The following is a 24,402-nucleotide window of genomic DNA, read 5'->3' as shown; positions in this document are numbered from 1 at the left end:
GTCTTCTTTATTTTCTGCTCAGCACTTGGGGCTTGTGCATTTTGTCGCTGGCTGCGATGTGAGTACAAACTGCTGGATCAGGTTACGAGACCTGTGGCTGCTTTGCTCCTTCAGCATTAGCATCCTAAACGCAAGTGGTGCAGAGGAGCTGCAGCGGTGTTGCAGTCTAAGGAGCTGCTTTAGGGACACTGGGATTTTACTGCGTAAAACTCTCCTGGTGCTGGGAGGGGGGGTGTCCTCTGCCAGCCGCTACCCACTTAGAGCCATGCGTGCTTTCACTCCTGGTATTTAAGCTACGCAGTATTTATCTACCTCTCTGATTATCTCTTTATTAACAGAACATCCCACATCTCAGTGCCTGAGTGACCTGAAAAGGCGGCATAATATTCTAGTATTTCAGTATTTTTACTTTTTTTTCCCAATGGTTTCAGACTTGCTATTTTCTGTTGGTAAATATAAGAAAGGTTTTGCAAAGACTGTGCTGAGTCTCACAATGTGGTTTTGATGAGTGAACATTCTAGTTTTTACTGGGTTACACAGGGCAAGACTTTTTTAAAAAACTGTTTCTTTTTATGTGCCTGAAAGGGACATTACTATTAATGGTTTTTAAGAGAAAGACAGCAGTGTATTTAAGATATCTTGAAGACATTAGGTAACGTTAAGGAGCCATGTGAAAATTCAAGTATGCCTAGAAGAAAAGAGAACAGCAAGTAGCTTGTGCGGATACCTGCACATAGCTTTTTGTAAGCCTTTGAACTGTTTTAGATATAAAAGACAACCCCACTTCAAAGGCCACCAGGCCTTCTGCTGCTCTAATTCTCTCCCAAAGTCTTAGGTAACAGAATTCACACTAGAAAAGCTAAGATTTTTTTCCTAGATTCAGTTGCTGGGGCAGAACATCCTTTAAGCTGATATTATTGGGCTGAAAAGCAGCGCACAGGTAGCAGACATTAGGATGGACTGTGGCAAAGGGGAAGACGTGGTTCTTTTTACTCTACAGCTAACTGTTGAAATAAAAACAAGTCCCACAACCCACACTGTTTACTTTGGGTTTCGATATCAATGCAATAAAATAAATTGCTTATTGATGACCTTACAAATGACTGATGAGTCAGTACTCGTGTTATATTATGCAGGAGGGATGTGCTTATACGTCCCCTTGAAGGTGAATCTTTATGGTATAATTTGAAGCTGGCTAGCTAGCTGTAGCATTTCTTCCATATGCTTATCTTGATAATACCATTTTATCCACCAATTGGCCAATCTTTTTGCTCGTGTCAGTTTGCGTGCTGACCTACGCAGTCAAAGGCGCAGTCAAAGGCGAAGGGACATCCCCGCGTGTGAATGGGAATGAGAAGGAACATGCTCTCTAATGCTTGCCATTTTAGTGACAAGAAGCTTTTCTTCTTTAAGCACAGCTTTAACTGCAAATAAAGGTATATTGCATATCTGGCAAAACATCAGCAGGGTGACCTTCCGATGCTCAGTTTATGTATGTGCTGTGCAAAATAAAGAGCTGAGCACATCTCCCTGAGAGCTTTGCCAAATGGGGTTGATCCCACTCGATCCTATGCAGTTAACACCACTCTGCAGTCACAGAAGGTGGAAAGGTGACTTTAGTGGTCAGATCAGATTACTTTCAGCAAGGTAGATTCCTCAGTTGATGGACAATGTTCTCCTGCCCAGTTGCAGGGAACTTGATGAGGATGTGACTGAAGGGCACCCAGCATGGCTAGCCCGCTGCAGTTGCCCGACTGGCCCCATGGATCTGCTCTAAACTGAATCAGAGTCAACTGGCATTAATGAACTGAGAAAGGGAAGAGGGTTTGTTTCTGCTCCCACACTCTGCCTTGCTAAGCACTCGGCTAAAGACCATACACTATTTAGAACAGCAAGTAGCCGTATGTAGATACTTGCACGTAGCTTTTTGTAAGCCTTTGAGCTGTTTCACACCAGGCACAGATGTTGTATCAACAGCTCCTAATCTCCAGTGACAAAGGCCTCTCTCTATGTCTGCGTAATTTTCTTTGAATCTCCTTAGAACAATGCTGCTGCCGCCACTCCTCAGCCCCTCTTCGAAGCCAACACTTGGTTGTTGAAGGATGCTTGGTCTCTTCCTCTGTACCTGTCCTGCTGAGGTTTAGGCATATCCAAACGGGTTTCTACCTCTTCTTGCAGGCAAAACTGGTGGGACTTCTGTGCAGAGGCATTACAGGACAATTTTATTATAGAGTCAATGAAAACATCTAAAGTCCATTATAGATGTTGAGAAAGAGAGAGAGTGAGAATGTTTTACCCAGTTGGAAGACAGAATTTGGAAGTGAGTTACTTGCAGATCTTATTATTACAATCCCATCCTAGACAATAATAATGAAGTATTGATGGAAGTTTTGCCAGAGCAAAGACTGCTGGGTTCCATACAGAGGCAAGATAGTATCTTCATTTAGTTTTATTAGGCTCTTGATACTCTGCCCATGTATTTTTTAATTCACCACAGTAAAATTCTAATTAAAGAACAGACTTTGCCTCCCATTAATATGACACTAAAAAAACATTTTAAAGAATGCAGCATCTTCTCTAAAAAAAATATAATGAGAAGACAAGCCACCAGTGTTGTATAGAATGTTGTCGCTCCCTTATGAAGCGTTTCATGATTTTAAACTCCTTGTAACATCTAGAGTGTCAGTAGAGTTAAGGGCTCATTAAACCGAGCAGTAATTTCTACAAAAGAAATAGGAAATATTCTCAGATTTTTTTTGTGTTCTAATTTTCACTTCTTTTGAAGCTTGTGTCAAAATAGCTCATGATGGAAATTCTGAAAACACAACACTTTGATATCTGTCAAGAGTAGAAGCTGCTTCTCCCATTTTGCTGCTTCCAAAATATATTGAGTTCATTACAGGATTTGACGAGGCTGACATCCAAATACTCAACTTTTCTTTGACTTAGAGTCATTTTGTTTTCATTTATCCAAAATGAAAATGTTCAACTAGGTAACTGTTCTAAGCATTCTACAGAATACTGCAGGAACGTTCTTTAAACAAGGATTACTTTGGAAAGAAAATGTTTCCTCAGAGGATACTAAATAAACTGCAGGGTCTCTAAAGTGCTGTGATTGAATTAGGTACCACATGTTGGAGAGTCAATGACTAATGAGATCATCATCTGAGATTAAATCATGACCTAAATCAGCCACATGTTTCTTATCTGATTCAGACAATGAACTTCAGAGAGAATCAGTACCATCTTTCTTGAAGGATGAAAAGCTGTTCTCCTGTCTCTAAGAAAAAAAAAAACCAAACACAAAATTAGATTCGTGTCCTCCTGTGAGTAATAATCTATCCATTTTGGGAAAATTTGGCTGATGTTCCTTTCCCATCTTTTCCTTTCTATCTGATGAAGACTGATCTATGAACTTGGAAAATGAGATTGACTGCAAGTTCTGCCAGCCTCAGATTAACCTCAGGTTTTTGCCACTTGGGTGGATAGTTTTACAAATGCATATTTACGTATGCAAAATATATTCTCTGGGCAGTCTTAGAGACGTAAACATGGGGACTGGCATTTTCTTCATTATAGTTGCGTATGCTGTGACTGGAAGTCTGGCATTGGAGATAAAAACGCTAGTGCATCCACCGTTGCACAGAAACCCATGTTTAGGAACCTTAAGGCTGCAAAGCTACAAGCTCAGGAGACAGAAAATACCAGGGCATGTAAACAGTAGCCTGTGCTCACATAATTAAAGAAAATATCATAATTCATAGGCTCAAATACTGAATTACTGCTGCACTTCCAACCTTTAATCTGACATTTTCTTATTTTTGTGACACCAGCTTCATAAGTCGAATGCCTTATTTATATGTAATGTTCCCGGGCTTGTTTGTTTTTCCTTAAAAAGCAACTGGAGAATATGAAAAATCACTTCAAGAATGTCAGCAAGCTGATATACAGACAGTTCATCAGCACGGACCAGAACAAACCTCTGACATGTGGGTAATGGACTAAGAGTAGAAGGCTGTCACCCTCTCCGTGGACCACTTACTACATGGAGATTAAACAGCCAGTGGCCCATGGCTGCTACTAGGAATAATTGTAAGAGAAGTCCAGCTAAGGCCCTGAAGCTTTTAATTGCAGATTGCTTTTAATACAGATGAAATCTTTGAGGAATGTAGGTAATGAATTATCCAGAGGTGGCACTGAGTGTCTGAAAATTGCATTTTCTATAGTTTGATCAGGTACAGGTGGATTTTCACCGGGGACACATGAGCACACCCCTGGGTGTGTGAGTCCGCTGCCAGATTTCAAGCTATCGCTCTGTACATGGAAGGTGTCCCAGCTTGTCGGTGAAAAGGATATAAAAATGTACTTTAACAAGCAAAAACTACTGCTTTAGCTTACTGATTTAAGCTAAAATTCCCTTTCTTCTGTTCCTCAAACCAATAGATTGAGTGAGCCTGAAGCTGAAACTGGAGATGCTAAATTCTACATAAGAGAGAAGTTGTCAGGGACCCCACAAAGCATCTTAGAGTGCAAAATGAACAACTACCTGCCTGTGACCCAGTTCAGATAATCTAAATTATATTTGGAGCAGGATTATTTATTAAAATCTATTGTTAACTTCATTGTCCCCCAAGAAAGTATTTATTTACAGAAATCCAACCTATTTGTTGCTTTGACAGATGGGACCTCTCTCATTTGTAAGACCTGAGCAAGACATGTTGTTGCATGGTAGATTATCGGTATCTTGATATGGTTATGAAGAAGAAACTTAGCTGCAGTTTGAGCAGTGTGGCCTAATCTGACGGTACCACCAGTGTGCCTGTTGTACGGATGAGGTTTCCTCATTCTGAAATCACAGAATTAGAATGTTGGTCTCTTAGCATTTGTAAGAACATTTTCAAAGGGAATTTCTGAAAATCTGGGTTGTTTTGAGGCCAGCCGTCATCCACAAACATGCGTTAGAAATTCCGAGGGTAAACAGTCTTGTAAGATAAACCGTTTTTTTGGTTTCGAGTCGAGCAGGTAAGAGAGTGATTTTTCAATATACAGGCTCACACCTTTAGAAGCGTATCGGTATTACCTGCGGTGCCAGCACGTGAGGGACTCAGCGCTGCTCAGAGCTAAACACAAAGTGATGTGAACTGTCGTTGTAAGGGGATTCCCTCTTCATGGACCTTGTTTCAAACCTATTGCAGGCTTGGCTTCTGTTTCCAAAGGTGTTGAACTGTGCCAAAATGAATCATGTTTGTACAGTGAGTAGACATCAGCTCAATATGGGGACTATAATTTTCCTATTGGGCTAAGTGCAGGGAATAAAAAGCTAATTGATTATTTTAATTTTCTGTTCACTACGTCCAGGCATATGTTTTAGCTTTTGCTGTTTCTTTGCCTGCTTTGCATTAGCTGGGCCAAAGATTTAAAATCCAGTCAGATTCCAAAACTGAACTAGACAAAAAAAAAAAGCCCACCCAGAGTTCGGGCTGCATTTCACCTTAATTGGTATTCATATAATCGTTCTACAGCAGTACAGTTGTATTAAAGGGAGAATCTAGCCCTAATTTTGAAATAAATTCTAAAATAATCTCTCTTAAACTATGTCCTCCTAGATTTAGTAAGTTAATTTTATTTCCTGTTTGCATTTTTAGAAGCTAGTATCTCATTTAAGCATTTCAAACTGAAGTCGGAAATATTCCAGAATATTGATTATTGACTATGAGCTACATTCTGGCTTTACCAAATTTGCAGAAAGTGCTTTTAAAGCGTGGATTAATTGAAGCTCACCATCAGCCAAATATGGTCCTGTGTCCTTAGGCTGAGAAAAGAAACCACTTCATTTTTTTTCAGCTGTGCCTTCTGCAGAATGTTTATGAATATCCCACTGACTTTGCACACCTAGAACACAGGACTGGCCACCAGCTATAAAAAAAGACACACGCAGGCTTATGCGAATGAGAACAAAATAAGCACAGACCTTAAGACCACAGGTTCTGGTGCTGCTGTGACAGAAGATGCAGTTTTCATACGAATAGTGTATCTGTGCTGTGATGGAAAAACGCTGGAAGAGCAATTTTGACTCTCTCTTGTTGGGATAAGTCAGTTGATAAATGTCGTCCCTTCCTTGCAAGTCCTTTTATTTATCTGATAAATTTTCAAACTTGTGTGTTTGCTTCATCTTTGTCTGACTTGTGCTGCTGCACTAAATACTGGGTAACTCCATTGACCCAGAACACAGCAATTCACTAATCGTTCCTAGAGGGGAAAGCGGCCATTTGGGAGGGAAGCAGCACTTCCAATGTGTCCTCCTTGTGTATTTAACAGGACAGAATTGGTAACAGGATCTCATGCGCAACTATAGCGGCAGATATGCCGAGCCTGCTGTAATTAGCCCTCACTTCAACGAGCCATTGAGCCTTCGGGCTGGGGGTAGGGATGCAGAGAAGAAGAAAACAATTTTGCTGTATTGAGCAAGGTTTCCACAGAGGGGTGAATCTTTCACCTGTCGTACTACTGTATGCAGACAACTGTAATTATGGTTAGGCACCCAGCATCATCCTTTACAGAGTTATATTCATTTTTATTGGTGGCAATTAATCTCTAGTCATATTTTCAAAGGAGAAAAAGTGATAAGTTAGCACGTTTGCCAGGGAATGTTAGCACGTGACCTGAAATATGGCAGCTCCCTTTAATGTAGCGTCTCCCAAGAGAACGCTAGCTATTTCAGACTCATCTCTCATGGTATTGACATCCACACATGCAGTCTAAAGGGAGCATTTGTACCTCCCTGACATCACCACTCTCAGGTTGCTTTTCTTATTGATGGTATAGTTAAAGTCTCTGTATCATTTTGACATTTTTAATGGCATATGCATTTACAGTGTAGCTCTTGTGTAAGCTTTAATCAGCTTTCTGTTCACATGTTGTTGCTATTATTATTTATCTCTATTATGGTAACACATAGAGGCTATCAACAAGAGCAGGATTAAACTGTGCTAGGCTTGGGTTGTATTTTAAAATGGCCTCTCTGTGCCCATAGGAGAAGTGGTGCTGACGATCCTGAAGTGCAGCAGGCTTCCATGGCTCTGAGGCTGCTTTGCCCTGGATCTCAGAAACTGGAATCACTATCACACACCAGCTAGGATTTGCCACACTGATGTGCATAGAAAAAATGTCTTGGTTGCCAAAGTCTTTGGTTTCTTCTGGTTTTTTAATTTTCTAACTGGAACTACTAGATCCCAATCCCATAGCTAGTTAAGCACTTGAGAAGTCTCACACACGAGGGGTCTGACTGAGCTCAGTGGAATTATTTGTATGAATAAGCACTTGGATTTAGCTTATCAACTCTGTATCTGCCTGCCTTTGTAAAGGTACAGAAGGTACCACAGTCCAGATCTAGGAGTTATCACCATATACATATCACATAATGTCCCAATGAAATCACATAGGTAAAGAATTTACTTGCAACTCCACAGTCTGTCGCTGCAATACGGGACTTAAAGGAAAGGGGAAAAGAAAACCAACAGGAATTGATAAACTTTGAACAACAAAGATCTTATTTTCATGTGAGATTACTGCAGTGTAAAATCGGGTGAGGAAGATACTTCATTATCACAAATTTTACACTAGGACACTGCCAACGACTTTCACTCAATTCCCTTTGCAATTAATCAGCAGTGGATGAATTGATACTGCATTAAATGGCTCTGCTCATTGTGACATATATAGGGCTTGAACCGATAGCTAAAAGCAGAAAATCTTTACCATCTGAGGTAAAGACTTAAATCTAGAAGAGCCCAACTTGTCATTGTGTGTATATGATCCCGTCACTAGGGAGACAACGGGATGTTCACCTTGGCTATACACACATACTATGTTCACCTTGGTTATACACACATGCTATTACTTGGGTTTCAAACCATTTAGAGAACTGTAGTCAAAACGTGCTTGCAGTTTTAGGAACACAAAAAGGAGCCTGACAAGTGCAAAGGCTGTATCAGGCATTGTCAATGAGGCCCGGTACAAGCCCCATCTTTCTGTAAGTCTGGTTTTTTCCGTGTCTTTCATGAGCATTCGGATGTACTTTAATCCTCATTTTTATGTCCTCTTCCTAATAAATCCCCACGAAATTCACATTCTTAGTAGCTATCTGGTATGCCAAGCTGTTTTATTTCATAGATAATTAAAACATTTTGGCTAGCTACTTTGGGCTAAACATACTGAATGTTACAATGTGTGCTCACTGATGACTTGTACTTAGAAGCCTTTGGAAAAATCTAACTGCCAGCTGGTTTTCTGGTCACTGCAGGCTTCTTTTATTATCCAGATTTGGATTTTTATGATTTTACAAGCAATTAGAGGAATTTCTGCTCTTTACTTCAGTATTTTGCTCTTCCCTTTGGCTAGATTGTGGAGTGAAATTTGGTACAGGGAGAAAGCAAGCATGTGACCAACTATAAATAGTAAATAAGTGTTCAAATAAGATTGATTTACATAAAAGGAGTGGTGTTTAGGGCAGACACTGTAAATATGAAACACGATGCTTGAGGTGACAATGGGAAATGGTTTTCCGTTCCCATCAAAGGTTTGCTTTCTCCTTCACTTTCTTTCAAAGTGAAAAACAAAAACCAAGCAGACAAATCTGATGATTGGAGCACTCACCTGAGACATAGAAGACCAAGGATAGAAGTCACATCTTCTAATGAGTGTTATTTATTCATATTAAGCAAATTAATTGCAGCTGGAATTATATCAGCCCAGAGCAACCCACACTCTGGCAGTCAGAGCTTTCATGTGAGGTGTAGTAAGGTAGGAATCAAGTCCCTGAAGCAGGCAGGGTTAATTTTGATTCCTGCATTCCACTTCCCCATGCAAAGGGCTATCGGCTGTGCTTGTGTGGTTCAGATTTTTACCCTTTGTGGTGGTGCAGAACTGCATCCCTTGGCATTCAAGTTCTGCGGAAAACAAATCAGTGTTTCTGGAACGGAAATTGCTGGGAAACTCCATCAGCTCCAGCAGATTTGCTCCCTGCCCCAGAAGGCTTACAGAGTCTTAGCGAATGTCTATGTGAAATAAAGATAGATCATCTCTTTCCACAGATTCTCAGTAATAATTTAAGACTTATAAAGAGTAAGATTTTGTTTGCTCGGCTCCCAGCGGTGTTAGTGAGGAACTATCATCCCTGTTTACAGCTGTGGGAAAAATGAGGCAAAGCAATAAAGTATCTATCTTGTGTGAGGCACAAGCAGGATTATGCACCGGGGTAGGTTGCATGCTCTGCTTTCTGCAGGACGCAAACCCATCTCTCTCTGAACGTGCGTCCTGTAAGACCCTGCAGATCCTTCTGGAGACCATGGAATTGTCTTCTCATGGGTTTATTTTGGCCTTTAACAATGTTGCTCAAGAAACACGAGTTTGTAAATTGGTAATCAGCAATTCTAGTTGAGTAAAGTCTCTTTCTCTTCTTTTTCTGCTGAATATCCTCAGACTGACCAATGAGTATTCCGCTTCCCAAGGAGATGGACAAAAAGATGGCCGAAATTAACTGATAGATATAGTTGTCTGGTATGGGTTTACAGCCATGTGCTGTGGAAGGTGAGGGCTATGAAATTTCTAGGACAAGAGCTTCAGGCTTAAGTAGGCTTTACATTTACCTTGCTAAGTCTGGAAACAGATCCAGGCCTGAGAAGCAACAAGTGTCACCTGGGGATTAGTTTACGTGTTTGCAAATAAAAGAGTTGGTGAAGACAGCTCTGCTGCTGGGATTATGCCCTCCTTTCCTGCATGGCAGTGGATTTTACGCTAGCAGAAGAGTTGTTGGCATAATTGAAACCAGCTCTCTGAGCACAACCAACTGTACCTGGAAAATGATCTGTAACTGTGTCTTTACCAGGGATTTTGCCAGCAACTCTATTCTGAATAGAAAGATGATTTTCTTCACCCTTGACATAACTAGATTGAAAGTCTACTGAGCGGAGGGTAGGACTACTGAAGAAATCCTTCGTTTTCTGCTGACCATTTACTGAGGAAACCTTAACCTCTGGGTGTTCGCTTTGAGCTGTCTTAAACGGGTGTTTTGCAGGTGCTGATTGCTGTTTCTATAGCAAATTGGGATCAAGCTGTTTCTGTAGTGCTGACTTCCCTCTCTCATCTTGTGTATGGTCCACAAACAAGGAGAAGGGATCAGGCAGGATTGTCGTGTGAAGGGTTCTCACTGTGCTTTAATGCACTCTGTAGGGAACCTCCCCTCCGTGTCGGTGGCCATAAGGTCTGGGGCCCTTCTGTAATGCTAGTACATACTGTTACTAGCACAGAAATTACCCGACATACACACTCCATACCTTCATCCTTAAGCCTGGTTTAAGCAGCCTCATGAAACCCCATCTCCAGTGTTATTTTCTTCCCTACCATCTCTGTACTCCAGAAAAACAAAACAAAACAAAAACAAGCCAAAAAAATCAACAACAAAAAAAAGCAACACCAAAGGAGAAAGTCTTCTTTAGATTATCGTATTTATTATCTTATGGCAACAGTGCAAAGAAACAATATTTGATGACATTATTAAACCTAGAGGATTTGCTTGGCAATCCTACCTGCCATTAACTACACTGCAGTCAAGATGTGATCCTCTGCATCTAACGCCACTATAAATTCATTCCTTCCAGCTATCTAAGAGCACTAAGAAACAGGATATTAAAAGATTTAGGTCCTGATCCAATAAAGGTGTTAAACAAGTCCTCAAATTTAGGTCTATAACTAGTGCTGTTGTCTCCTTGCATGCTAAAGTACGTTGCTGGATCGGGGGGTAGTTTTAGAAAGTTTGAGGGCCCTTTAGAAAGTTCCTGGTATTAACAGAGCCTCTGCCTGCTCGCCAACCTAAGCAGAAGAGGCTGAGCTAAGATGCTTGCGACGCACTTTCCTAATCGTCTTGGTAAAGGACTGTACGTTTTCCAGGTTGCGACAGCGAGCACTGGGGACCCCACTGCAGCAACCGCTGCCAGTGTCAGAATGAGGCTCTCTGCAACCCCATCACGGGTGCCTGCGTCTGCGCCGATGGGTACCGAGGATGGCGCTGTGAAGAGCTCTGTGACCCTGGGAGCTACGGCAAGGGCTGCCAATTTAAATGCCAATGTCACAACGGAGCTACCTGCGATCATAAAACGGGAGAATGTCACTGTGCTCCTGGATACACGGGGGTATTGTAAGTTCAATGATAGGTGTATTTTACTCTACATCATTTAACAGCCTTGCTTTGACCGCTTTTAATGCAATGAGTCATTGGCAAAATTTACACGATCTCTATATTACACACTTCCCTTTGTAGAAATCAGGTAACAAAATTTCAGAGAGACTAAATAAAGGGAATCTCTCTTACCACTAATTATACCCGTCTGCATAATAAAATAAAATTTAGTGTTAAAGTGAACTTAAAAATCCATTATATTTTCCAGCTTGTACAACAACTGTACCTGTTCCTAATTTCAGTATGTGAATACAATCCAAATTACAGTTGGGTTTTTATAAGCAATTGGACACTCAACTCATTAGCAGTCCGGTGCAGTATCAAATGGGACTTACCATCCCCAATTTATTTGACTTTCAATCTAACTGAGGAAGCATTACTGTTAACTATATCAGCTTACTATCTAGGGGGTAAATTTTTAGCATAGTGAGCAGGGATTTAGCAGTGTGACTCCTATTAACTTTAACGAGATCATGTAGCTAAATCCCCATCCACCACACTGAAAGTTTACCAGTAGGATTTGCAAAATCTGCATATTAATTTTAGGACAGCAAGCAATAGTTTCTTGTTTAAAATTGCCCACAGTGTAACATCAGTTCTCATTAGAGATCTTTCAGTAGTTTCAGAAGTAATTATGTTTTTCAAAATTATTTAAGGGGAAAAGAGAATTTAGTCACTGAATTTGGTTGGAGATCTATTACAGGTGACTTAATACTTTTGCAGTCTAATATTATTTGTTGACCTGCATGAAGGGGAAGGTAAAAAATAAAGACAACATTAACCCTCTTAAATAAGTGATATGCCTTTTGAATATTTTATTTAGTACCTGATTTCCTCATAGACTTGTGACCTCAGTCCTGGAAGCACTCTCTCTTAAAGACTCTGCTTACTCTTAGGAGTGGTCCCATTGACATTACTATGTCATTTCTCAGCAGTAAGTACTTGCAGGGCCAACCACAGGTGTGTTGTATGAATGTCCTCATCAGAGGACAGTCCGTTAGGGGAAGAACCTACTGTAGTTTCAGAACCTGGGACTGGAGAAAGAAGCAGTGCTGAAAAGCACCAATGTACAAATGTAGGAGACGCTGGGTTTTGCAGGGACTGGCCTTAAGCTGGCCGCCCATGAGCACTGAGAGAGACCCAACGAGCTTAAATAGCCTTTAAATGATGCTGAGAGTTCTTGCCAGTCCATTATACACCGAAAATGTTAACATTTAGTAGTGACTGGAGAAATTTCAAGCATTTTAATCCCATCCTTTTATTCTGTTTGCAGCTTCTTTTATTGCCATGTCACATAATTCACACTGAGGGCTTCATCCTACAACTCTTACTTTCCTGGGCTATTTTAATGGATATGAGTTGTCCTGTTGAGATGGGTGGAATTTGGTACGTGCATAAACATTACACACATGCATCAGCCTCACAGGACTGGATCCATGGCACATAAATAACCCCAGCAGAAATAAAAGAAATCTTGGCTAACTGGTCATGCCAGCTGAGGCTTACTGAGGTTTCATAATTTGCATAAGGACTCCCATGATGACCTGTGTTGTGGATTTTCCTCATTTACTATTTCCTGTAAGTTCTCTTAAATGATCTCTTTGGTTTTTCTTTCTTCTCTGTCCACAAAGGTGTGAAGAGCGCTGTCCCCCAGGCAGCCACGGAGCTCAGTGTGAATTGCGCTGCCCTTGCCAGAACGGCGGAGTCTGCCACCACATCACTGGAGAGTGCTCCTGTCCTCCTGGGTGGATGGTGGGTAGTTTGTTCATACTCATCCCTCATTTAGAGGTTGGAATAGGAAGTTAATTGTTCACTGTCTCCGCAGACACCTTCCCTGTCTGCTTGTGATGCATATCTGCTTTTTCTTGTCACAAGGCTCTAACAATTCTGAAACTGGGACCACCTTTGTTATGGGTGCACAGCACTTACACAGACAGGCCACCAGTCTACAACTGGTAGCTACCATCACAGAGTTAAACAAAGAACAGTAAACCAAGCAGTACTACTCATCGCACTTCTGTGTGGGAGAAGAGACAAAAAAATTGTCTCTGAATTAGAGTTCCTTGGAACACTCCCTGCACCCTCAGCCACTGCCCTCACGCAGGACAGAAAGCTCAAAGCTCAGCTCAACATATTGCCAAAAGCACTGTCCTGTTTCCCCTTCAGGAGAGAGGGAGAGGGAGAAGCCAGGGGGAATTCAGTGGCTCAGGCAGTCGTTAAAGCAGGACTATACATAGGACACAGAGACCAGTTCAGTCTCCTGTCCTTACTCAGGCAAAATTCCCATTGATCGCAATAGATTTGCTTGCAGCAGGGGTTGCACTGGAGAGAGCAAATTGCCCTAACCTTTAATCCTTTGTGTCAAGAAAGCAAGACCAAGCATTTTAAAAGGCCTCAACTTTATCAATAACGTAATAATTAACTCTCTTGGGGTTTGCCAAGTCTCACAGGCCTACATACCATTTAGCTGTACTAAATTTCCTGGCATTTTTCCTGTGTCTGACAATTAGTCTCTTGGCAATCTTGCTGGATTTTAATGCATACAAGTACTGTGACTTTTTATTTTAATATGTGGAATACCCTGAAGATCATCATACAACTAAGGCTTCTGATGTGGGCCTTATACCTGCTGAAACATTTAAGGGCTGAGAGAGATGTTTATGTTCCTTTAGATTAGTCCAGCAAATGCTGCCTCCGTTTGATCACACAGCTGCTTTTAGTTAAAAAGTACCAACCATGAGATTCTGGTGGCTATCAGGCAGCAACATGGGAGAAGAACATTGCTGCCCATCGTTTTTGGTGGAAGTACAGAAAATCTCTCTCTAACTAACTGGAGAGTTAGAGTCTCGCTAACTTGGCCAGTCATGGCAAGGGTGGTGATGATGTTATCCCATTTCAAATGACAAAGCAAGCAAAACTCTTCAGAAACTTAAGTAAGAATATGGCACCTTACCCTCAACTGGCACTCAGCGGAGGCAAAGAAAAGGTACTTTCCTAAAGAGTACTGGTGCTAAAGCATAAAGGAAACAATTCAAATATTTTTGAGGGCCTATCAGTCCATTCTGGCATTACCCCTAAGAAGTGATCGATAAAGTGATTAACATAAAAATATTATTTTTAGGGTATTTTTTTCACCTCCCCTTATCTAATGCATGCCAATATTTCTGAGAATCTGAGTTGTTTTGCTGTCCTCTTCCTTACCTGTATTTTATCAGGAGTTTTCTCTTTTTTTGCAAAGTTAAAAAATCACTAAAGAGATATGAGAATATCGGAATAGAGCAGGAAGTTTTTAGAGGTCTTTTAGGATGCAGCATAGACCCTAAAGAAGAACCACAGCACTGGGGCTGCACAGCGTCTGTGGTCATGTATTCTGGCCCACTTCTGCCCTGTTCCTTACAGCCTGGAGTTTCTTTGCATTTTTAGTGGCCCAGAGAGACTTTCCTGAAAACTGTGTTGTTGGCTGCTCTGTCCCCAGAGAAACCCTAGAGTTAACAATTGATGTTTGAAACAAGCATAACTGAAAATTGAAGAGAGAGATCAAGTATTCTGGGGAAAGAAACTGAAATTATAAGTAAAAGCACTCAGCTTGTAAATGTTGCGATTTTAAGTATAAAGGGTCTCTCCAGGGTTTTAATGAAAAGCTGGTAATTCAGTACACAGGGAGAGAAAAAATATTTTTTCATGCTATATTTTTAACTCTTGGTGGTTGGAATGGCTTGGGAAGTGAGACATGAGTGGGCTGTAAACGAGCGAGCAAGATGGGATTGCTAGACAGCATTCATTTTATTTCACACCATGGATAGTCTTGCTTTGACATCAGGAATTTTACTTGCTGATTTTGAGGCTTGAGACTGCACGTATGTATTGAATATACCATCATGTTGGAAGGAGAGAATTCTCCCTGGATTTATACAAGTGCAAATCCACTTGGATTTTATTGCTGCTGGATGAGCTGAGACTTTTATCCTTTCCTAGGGCAGGCTTGTTAACAGCAGCTCAGCTCCCTCAGGGGCTCGGTTGCCTGTGGGATATGCAAGGGGAGGCAATAAGTTGAACAGGAGGAAATTCTAGGGTTCTTGGGTTCTTCCTTGGATCTGCCGTCTTCAAAGCCTAGTTCTTTTATTACTTGTAATATTTCTTTCCTCCTGCTTCCTCCCACCCAGTGCGGACTCTCCCAGAAGCACAACAAGTTATACGAACTGTGTCCTGTGAGATTTTCCTGTCCCATGGGTTTTTCACCAAGAGGATGATGGCTAACAGCATATATTGTTGAACTAGTCAACAAAATGTGGCTTCCAGCATATACCATGCTGGACTTTTTCCACTTCTGTGTCTTTGCAGCTGTGGGAGTTGGTGGGTGGCTGCTTGAGGGCCTCATTAACAATTTACACATTTAATTCTATACATCTTTCTCATTTGCAGTATTAAATTCTCCAAGCACTCTCAGGAAGTGGGGAGAGAAGTTAAATTTAGTATTTACAGTGCTTCTCAGTAACACTTTTGAAGGACTAGATCGCGCTCAGGAAAGCAGCAATCTTTCCGTACATGACAGAACATTTGTCACTGGCAACGCACCCTGTTTGGTCCCAGATCCCATTCTCAAGGCTCTGCATCACGGTGCCATGTTAATACAACACAGTCTGCTAATCGCTTCTTTCTCATTGCCTCTGGGCTTTATGAAACAACTACAATTTGTATTTTTGTCTATTTTTCTTTCTGTTGTGGATTTTAAACATGGGGGTGTGTGAGAAAATGGGGCAGAAAAGAATCTTTTCTATACTACAAAATGGTAGTAATACAGCAAACAATGTCAAAAGCAGAAACTGATGAGATCAGGGCCTTAAAAAAGGTGCTGATGGGGTGAACTTTACTGATTAGATGTATAAGCAGCAGAAAACATTGGTCTGACATTTGATCCTCCAGAGAGGGATGTTTTGGATTCCCTTAGTACATATTAATGCAAAAAGTATGGCTAAAGATTCTCCTGGCTCCAGGGGGATGCATCACAGAGTATTGCTTTCTCATCATTTGTTGATAGAAATCCTGTTCCTTTTGAGATGTGAAGAGAGAAAGTATTTATTATCAAGATAAATGGATACTTACATTTTCTGATATATAGTGTTGTGTATTACTCAAGTCCAGAGACACCATTTTTTTAACACTGTAATCTGAATGTTCTTGAACTGAGGCCAACCTCTCTGTTGTTCAGCCAAGGAGCCACCTATCACTGGTTAGGAAAGGCTTGAAGTATCTGTTTTATGCTTACACTGAAGAGCAGCCCCTCCACTTTGGGGCTGTTGATATTGCTAAACTTCCCAAACTGTTGAGCGAGACCCCCAAGGAGTGAAAGCAGCCATTATGTTCCTGTTTGATGTTTCGTGTAAGTTTTTGTCTAATATGTGCCTTGTTCAAAACTCAGAGCCCCTGGGGCTTGGTTAGGGAAATAAGACTTCTGAGAGATTAAAACAAAATAATAACAGGGACAGAAAAACACTGTTTCTATCAAACACTGTGCACTGTGCATGGCACTGGCAGCAGCACCACTTGCTACAGTTGCCAAACATACTCCATTACAGGACCCCATCTTCGGATCACAGCACTGCCAGACTTGTTTTGGCTGAAGTTACTCAGCTGGATGCCAACCTCAGATTTTATGTTTGCTCGCATAAAAAAACATTCCTACAACTTCTAAGAAGGTCTAGGGAAATCCTTGGAAGGCCTTGATACTTGGCAGGGGACGTTATGTGATACTTGGTGGAAAAACACCTGAGTTTGGCAGATAAATTCTCCAAAGACACAACGCATGGTAAGCATCCTCTGCCGTGGGGCTGAACAGCTGGGACGAGGCTTGCCCAGTAATTGCCTTTCCTGATGAGCAGTGCCAGAGTGCACAACCAAGAATGACAGTCTGTCTTTTCTTCACGTTCAGGGATGGTTAAGCAGGGAGAGGAAGGAGGAAATAACTCAGACGTGGGGATTTGGGTCCAAATGAAGGAGAGGACTAAAAGGGAGTCTGCAACAAGGACTTTGGGTGGAATGGAATAAAGAGGCAGGAATGCAGAGGGCTGGGAGCGTAAAATGGGAGAAGGAGGTAGCCACTGAGATGTGAAGTTGAGGCAGGTCAGGGACTGAAATATGGCTCCAAGGTTGGGGATAAGGAGCTGGAAGGATGTTGGATGATGCACCGAGCCAGTCTTCAGGGATTAGGCAGATATTCTACCGCAAAATCACTTCTTCTGGCCAAAAGGCTTCTGTACTGCTGATGTGGAGAGTCAAATTGCTTCAATGTCGTCACTGTTGGTCCTCTGCAACTATCCCAGCCTGTTGTTCCCATCCTGCCTCCTCCATGGCTTAGACAAAGCACTGGCAGATGCCATTCTGTGCTGCTTGAAGAGTTGAGTGTGGGGGCTGGATGAGAGTAGAGGGAATGAAGCAGGTGGGATCTGAAGAGTAGAAGAGGGCTCCTCCAGCAGCTGGATTTGGTCTTCTTCATGGTTGGATGTAGCGGGGCTGTCTGAACCGGGGAGATCACCATGGACTATCACAACTAGCAGAACTTCATCCTCCCAGTGCAGTTTTTCCAACAATCCCCCTCTTCCCAAATGTTCACTTTGTGACACTTACCCAGGGTAGGTCCTACAACTTTTCTGACTCTATCTCACAAAAAACCACCAGCACATACGTAGCTTTGTAGTGTTCTCTGGTTGCCTTTAACCTCTCCCAAGCCTTCCCGAGTCTATTCAAGGGGCAAGGAATGTCCTGCCACCCCAGCTGCAGTCTACGGGGGAGATCCAAAGAAGAGAATTATCCGTGATTGTACAGTGGCGAGAAAAATCCCTTCTGGAGATAGGGTAGACAGGCATTTACTCTGGTAGCAGAATTTTGAAACTGTCTTTAGCCCATCTTAAACAGAAAAAATATTGCTGCCACACTTAGATCTAGTTCTAGTAAGAAGGACAATAAATATCCAAGCTGCATACAGAAATTTATTGTATTATGAATGTTGACTGAAATATTGCTCTTTCTGCAACCTTACCAGGGGCTGGTGTGTGCACAGCCATGTCCGCCTGGAACATTTGGAATTAACTGCAGCCAGGACTGTCCATGCCACAACGGGGGACACTGTGATCCCGTGACAGGAAAATGCGTCTGTACAGCTGGCTATATAGGAGACAGGTAAAAATCAAAACCCTAAAGCCTTTACTTCTAACCGTGAATTGGCAATATTTATATCCCTTCTAGGACAATCTTACTCTCTGAAAAATGGTGCTGTGTTTCTATTGCTCCAATTAGGTTCATCCTTCTGAAGCAGTTCAAGCATTATAAATGTGGCAATGTTATTACTTTTTATTGGCAATGCTCTCCATTTACAGGTTTTTTTTAATATAACTTTTAAAATTTAATGGATTAAATTTAATTTAGATATTTACAGTGATAAATTTAATAGAGAGCATTACATGTTTACAAGATATGTAAATGAACTATATTTATACACATTAATATCCTCAAGAGTAAGCAATGCAGCAGTTTAATGTTTCCCTCAGCCCCTCTGTGCTGCTGCAGCACTGATCCATCTCAGACACCAACAAAGGGTGATAAATCCTCAAAATTTATAAACGAGAGCCTTCACCCATAAATCGATCAGCGAAGATGATAACATTGTTTTACAAAGGTGTCATGGATTTAGCAAAATGACTACACAGCAAAGTCAAGGTGGGATTGTAACACGTGTTGGCTTAGCCCTCCAGCTAATCCTGCCAGCAGGGCTAACAATGGTGGGGAAGCTGCCGTTAAACAAGCTTTCGTATGCAGTTTTCACTAGGGGTTGGACTGTGGCACCAGGGTTTCCAGAGACCGTGGGCACAGCTCACTAGCTTATGCTATGCTAAAGCCCTTTCTCCTATATCTTCCCTTTTTTTATTAGCTAGAACAAGCTAGTATCAGTATGCTGACATATGCTACAATTATACTTTTATGCAGCAAAGCTCATTGGAATTTCTCATTTCTTGCTTCATTGTACAATCAGCAAGTCTTTATAGCATGCAAACAGACCAACCTTCAACACTGCGCTGGGGTTCAGAAGGCCATGGTCTTTCCCATTAAATGTGGAAGTTCCTTGTTTCCATTTTATCAACAGCGGTAATTGGAGGGGGCTCTGGAGATTATGTCAGGATTTGCATGTGGTTGAATATGGTGGAAATAATAATTATTTCAAATTAATTTAGCAGAGAAGACATCAGTGTGTCTCTCTTCCCCCATCCTCCATCTGGAGACAGTGATTTCAGCCATAGGGCACCATATAATTACTGCTGCTAACCAAAGCTTTCTCTTTCTATCCTTTTGGAGACAATTTCACTAAAGGAAGCAACTGTGCAGCCTGGACGCTTATACTGGTGACCACACTTCAATCGCAAGCCGTCCCCAGCCCTGGCCACGCTCAGGAAGGCTGACAGAGGCCCTCTGTCCCTAGGTCTCCTCATTTGGTTGTCGCAGACCTAGATCAATTTCTGGCTGTAGGTGAATCGACAGCGTTAGAGCTGTCGGGAGCTCCCAGCCAGCAGCCTGCAGCTGAGCCAGCTTCTTTGCTCAGCTGCCAATATAGCCCCCAGCCGCGAGGGAGGACGTGCAGCAGAAGAGCTGGCTCTGCTACAGGCATGTGGCACAGGGAAAGAACGATGTTGGAGCTGCTGAACTGCCTGCAACACGTACACACTCCAGCAGTAAGAGCAGAGAAAGGACCTTTGGGGATGAGGAAAGGAGATAGCAAGTAGAAAGCAGAAGACCTAGTTCTGCCTGCTGACAAAAGCAGAGGTTTTTGCCGCTGATCCCCCTTAGAGAGGGGCTGGAGAAGGCGGCTCGGGGAGAGACTGAGCAGAGGACGCGCTACAGGGCAGACCTGACAGGAGTTCACAAGAATTGTCCTTCAGCAAAGTGGGAGTGTGGGCTCTTCAGATCTGTACTTGGAGAAAAGTGAGAAAGATTTGGACTCTAGAGAGAGGTGTGGCTTGGGAAAACAGAAGGAGGGAGGGAGAAAATAAGGCGTGATCAGCTGGAACAGGTGGAAAAGAATCCAAGGGAAGGTCTCACTGTGGACCTGCACCCAAGCAAAACCCTTAGGAACGGTTCAGCTGCCCCCTCCTGGAGCAGGGCAGTGAAAGGCAGACGCTGAAGGGAGAGGCAAAGGAGCAGAAATGCCGGCTGGAGGAATGAGAAGGATGAACGCTGGGAGGATGAATGAGAACAGGAGAAAGTCAGGTCAACAGGCAGTTCAGAAAGCTTTTCTAGCAGCAGGGAAAAACTGTATTAGCCTAGAAATTTCCAGCTTTCAAACAGGTTCTCAGAAGGTTGAAACGTGTTTATTTATCAGCCTTTAATCAGCCTTCAACAAGGGAAGTGAAACCTTAGGCCCATTATATTCAATTGGAGTTCTGCCTCTCCCCTGGGCTAGGACAGCACATCATTGCCTGTAATGGTTTGTTCTGGACCGGCGTGCATACCCTTACCTCGCTGTTAACTACAGTTAGCTAATGGTAGATTGCCCATTGATTTCAGTGAGGGCAGGAGCAGGCACAAGGTCTTTAAAAAGTCTAAATTGCTTTCCTTGGTTATGTGTTCATACAGCATGGACAATGGGACAGATTAGTCAGCACCATTTTAGCTTAAAGTCTATTTTACTTTCTGGATCTCATACAACTGTTGCAGTGTTACAGTGTAATTGCAAATATAGCAGGAGAGTGCTGCTGCACCAAAAAATGGTGTTTTCTTTAGAATTTTACAAGGCGCTGAAAAATTTTTCTTAATAATAGCAGATATTGTGAATAACAACAATAAAAACATAAACACACTTTATCTACTATCATCTTTTTTAATTGTCAATAAGTACTATATAATACTACAGTTTATCGTCTTGTGCAGAAGGTGATACCATATAGTTAGATAAATATTTGCAGAGATGAAATGGTCATAAAGGCCTGTGTAAGTGTAATTGCCACACTTTGTTCCCTACCTGTTTTCCAGGCAGTGGCACTGCACTAAATATCTAGGAAATTGGCAAGCGCTATTAATAACTCCAGGAAGCTTTGTGCCCTGCTAAACTGGCTGGATGTGTCATGTAAATGTATGTTTTGCAAACTGGAATAATAGCAGAAGCACAGTGAGAAGCTGAGGATGGGGTGGCTAAGAATTCAGTGGCTGACAGGAAAAGTGAACATACTGTTTTAGCTTCGTTTGCCGTATTGCCATTAAACCTAAAGATTGAATCTTTACAGAATAAATACCACATTTGTTATAACAATTTGAGCAGACTTATTCTCTTGTTGTTGTGTTTGTACCTGTATCTTTTATCAACAGAATGGCAATCTCCAGGTTAGCGTATTTTGGATAGCTTATAATATTTGTCTGTGCTACATAAATGTGATCGCTGTTTCAAAACAAACAAACAGAAAAGCCTAAAAAACTTTACAGCATTATTCCATGAAAAAAATTTATCTGGAAAAAATGTAGGTGTATGTACTAAGTTCATCTGTTAAGCTGGCTGTCTTATGTTTAATATTTTGTGAAATTGCTTCCATTAATTCTACAGGTGACAGCCATATTATCCTATCCCAACCCAAATAATTATAGTACATATTAAAGTTCAGTGGATATTATAATACGAATCTCCCCAGATAGGCAGAAAGCAATGTAAATTAAACAAGAAACATAACTAGGGCTTAGCAGCTCATTTTGTAATTTAATTGAACAATGTATCTGGTTGTTAATGGTGCTATGGACACATTAGATTGATATGTTGCAAAGGAAAGATGTTTAAGTAGAAAGCTAATTCCTGCTGTGATTATTCTTATGTTCCAGAGGAGCCATTATTAGTATTCTTTGTATAAAATTCATTAGCGGTAGCTGCTTGATCTCCAAATAAATAAGTTGGTTAAATTGTTAGTAGAAAAAGGCTAATTATGTAAATGGATTAGGTCGTCAATATTTCATTTCCAGATGCTTTTCTCCCTGCTAGGTAATGCTTCATCTTCTATAAATATAGAATGATATAGTGCACTATTGACTAAGTATTCATCTCGTTGAGCACAGTGTTCTCCTGCTAACTAGTAGAGCTGTATACAGCAATGGAGACAGAAGGCATCTTAATACGTTCTTCATTGCATTTCATTTGCTTTAAGTGTTCCAGTCCTAACGTTACCCATTCTTTTCTGGTTATTTCCTTTGCAGCTGAACTACCCTGAGAGCAGCAGGGCTTGCAGCCAGTACCGCGGGTGATTCTCCGGGCTCTTTCCCTTCCTGTTTGTCACAGGCTCCTCTCTCTTTGGGTCTCAGATGAACTCCTGTACTTGGATTGTGGCACTAGTAACTGTGTTGATGCTTGCTGCAATTAAATCACTAGCTAGGCCTTTTGCTTTGTTCATTTATTTTTAGTAAAACGTGATAATCCGAAGCCGCAAAAATAATGCTCTTATATACTGAGTGTGTTCATTGCAGTTTTGCCTGCCTTGCATCACGCATTAATCTTTTATTACTGATCATTATATTAACTCTCACCTGCCAGCTGTGAAATGACCTGCAGAAAGACATTTAACAATTGCCTCTACCGACTGAGTTTACAGTATACACTTTAATCAATGCTCAGGATTAAATTAATGCTGATAGGCAATTTCCAATATCTGGCATCCATGCGATAAGGGAATTGGGCTTTTCTGGGCTGCTTTTTCTCTTTTTTATTAACTGAAAAGGCCTATCTGTATTTCATGGTGGATCTTGTAAACTGTAGTACTGACTCATTGCAGAATTTTGAAACCACTGAATTATGTCAAGCACAACATCAGTTGCTTTCTTTAGGACCTTAGTTGAGCTTTTCAAAGTAGGAAATATTACGAACACTGAAACTGGTTGTGTAGGACAATGAAACAGACTTTCTGGCAGATTTCATAATGTATCCAGGAGGGAAATATTTTAAACAGTGCATGGAAGGTGCAATTTAAACCAATCTGTGTATAGCGTTTGCAGGTTCCATTTTTATGTGTATCAAATATTAAAAATGTTGGCAATTTTGGAGAAGATAACACACGAAGGAGCGTGAAAGTGATTTGTCTTGAGATTTTATACTACTGAGCATCCCTGGAGAAAGAGATGAAAAGAAAATTTGAGCTTTAGTTACTCAGAACACACACAAAAGACAAAGGAGTATATTTTCTCCTAGTTGGTATAAAGCTGGTGCAATGACAGCATAGAGGGAAAGTAAAACTATACGTTGCTGGAGAACACTTTACTCAAGATTGCTTAATAGACCACATTCCCTTTCAACCCTCATTATCACTAAGAGGACCGTATGCTTTTAAAGAAGGTGCACAATCCTTCTGTAATAAAGAGAAAGCAAACAGATGAGGGGTTTTTTTATAAAGTATCTTGTTCTATATCAGTTTCTTATGGTTGATGAATGGAATTGTCATGGTCCAGGAAACAAGAATGCACTTTGTTAACTAAGGTAATATTAACTAGTGAAAATTTTGCAGGATATAATTGGACAGAGATTAATGCACTTTCAGTTAACAGCAATTTACATGCCCAAGATATCACATCACTCTGATGATATCATCAGTTCACAGTATATTACTTAAATATATGAGCAATGATTCTGTACTTAATTCATTAACAAAAACATTCCTGTGTAAAAGTCATAAGCAGGCTAGGCTAGAGCATTTGATTGGATCCTGTCTCACATATTTCATTGCAGGTGTCAAGAAGAGTGTCCTATTGGGACATACGGCTTTCAGTGCACACAAAGATGTGACTGCCAAAACGGCGCAAAGTGTTATCATGTAAATGGAGCGTGTATGTGTGACCCTGGATTTAAAGGGATTTATTGCCAAGAAAGAATGTGTCCAGAAGGGTTTTACGGCCTCAAATGCAACAAGAGATGTCCTTGCAATATTACCAACACTCTCAGGTATGTACATCGTATTATGTACTAGTGCAGGGACTGGTCACATAAAAGCATTGGGAAAAAATTCAATTAACTACACCTACTCTCTTTTCTCTGTAGTTTTAATTAAGAACACAGACAGTTCCTCTGGATTGCAACCTTTGATTTAAATCACCTCAGGTTTGGAACCGTAAGCCTCAGTCCAGCCAGCTACTAAGCATGTATCTGTTAACTATTT

General features: G+C 41.3%; 1 protein-coding gene across 2 annotated transcripts in view; it reads left to right on the top strand.

Annotated features, from left to right (window-relative positions):
* Nucleotides 1-24,402, top strand: part of MEGF11 (multiple EGF like domains 11) — a 212,833-nt gene that overhangs the window by 93,442 nt on the left and 94,989 nt on the right. For both annotated transcript variants that reach the window (XM_082322222.1, XM_082322223.1), the window contains exons 3-6: nt 10,948-11,194; nt 12,868-12,988; nt 18,276-18,412; nt 23,976-24,188. In XM_082322222.1, coding sequence (XP_082178348.1) covers nt 10,948-11,194; nt 12,868-12,988; nt 18,276-18,412; nt 23,976-24,188 — 718 coding nt within the window. The remainder of the gene's footprint in view (nt 1-10,947; nt 11,195-12,867; nt 12,989-18,275; nt 18,413-23,975; nt 24,189-24,402) is intronic.

The sequence above is a fragment of the Platalea leucorodia genome, assembly GCF_965183815.1.
Source record: "Platalea leucorodia genome assembly, chromosome: 9".
Lineage (NCBI taxonomy): Eukaryota > Metazoa > Chordata > Aves > Pelecaniformes > Threskiornithidae > Platalea > Platalea leucorodia.
Note: the sequence above shows the minus strand (reverse complement) of the source record. Positions and strands in the feature narration are given on the sequence as shown.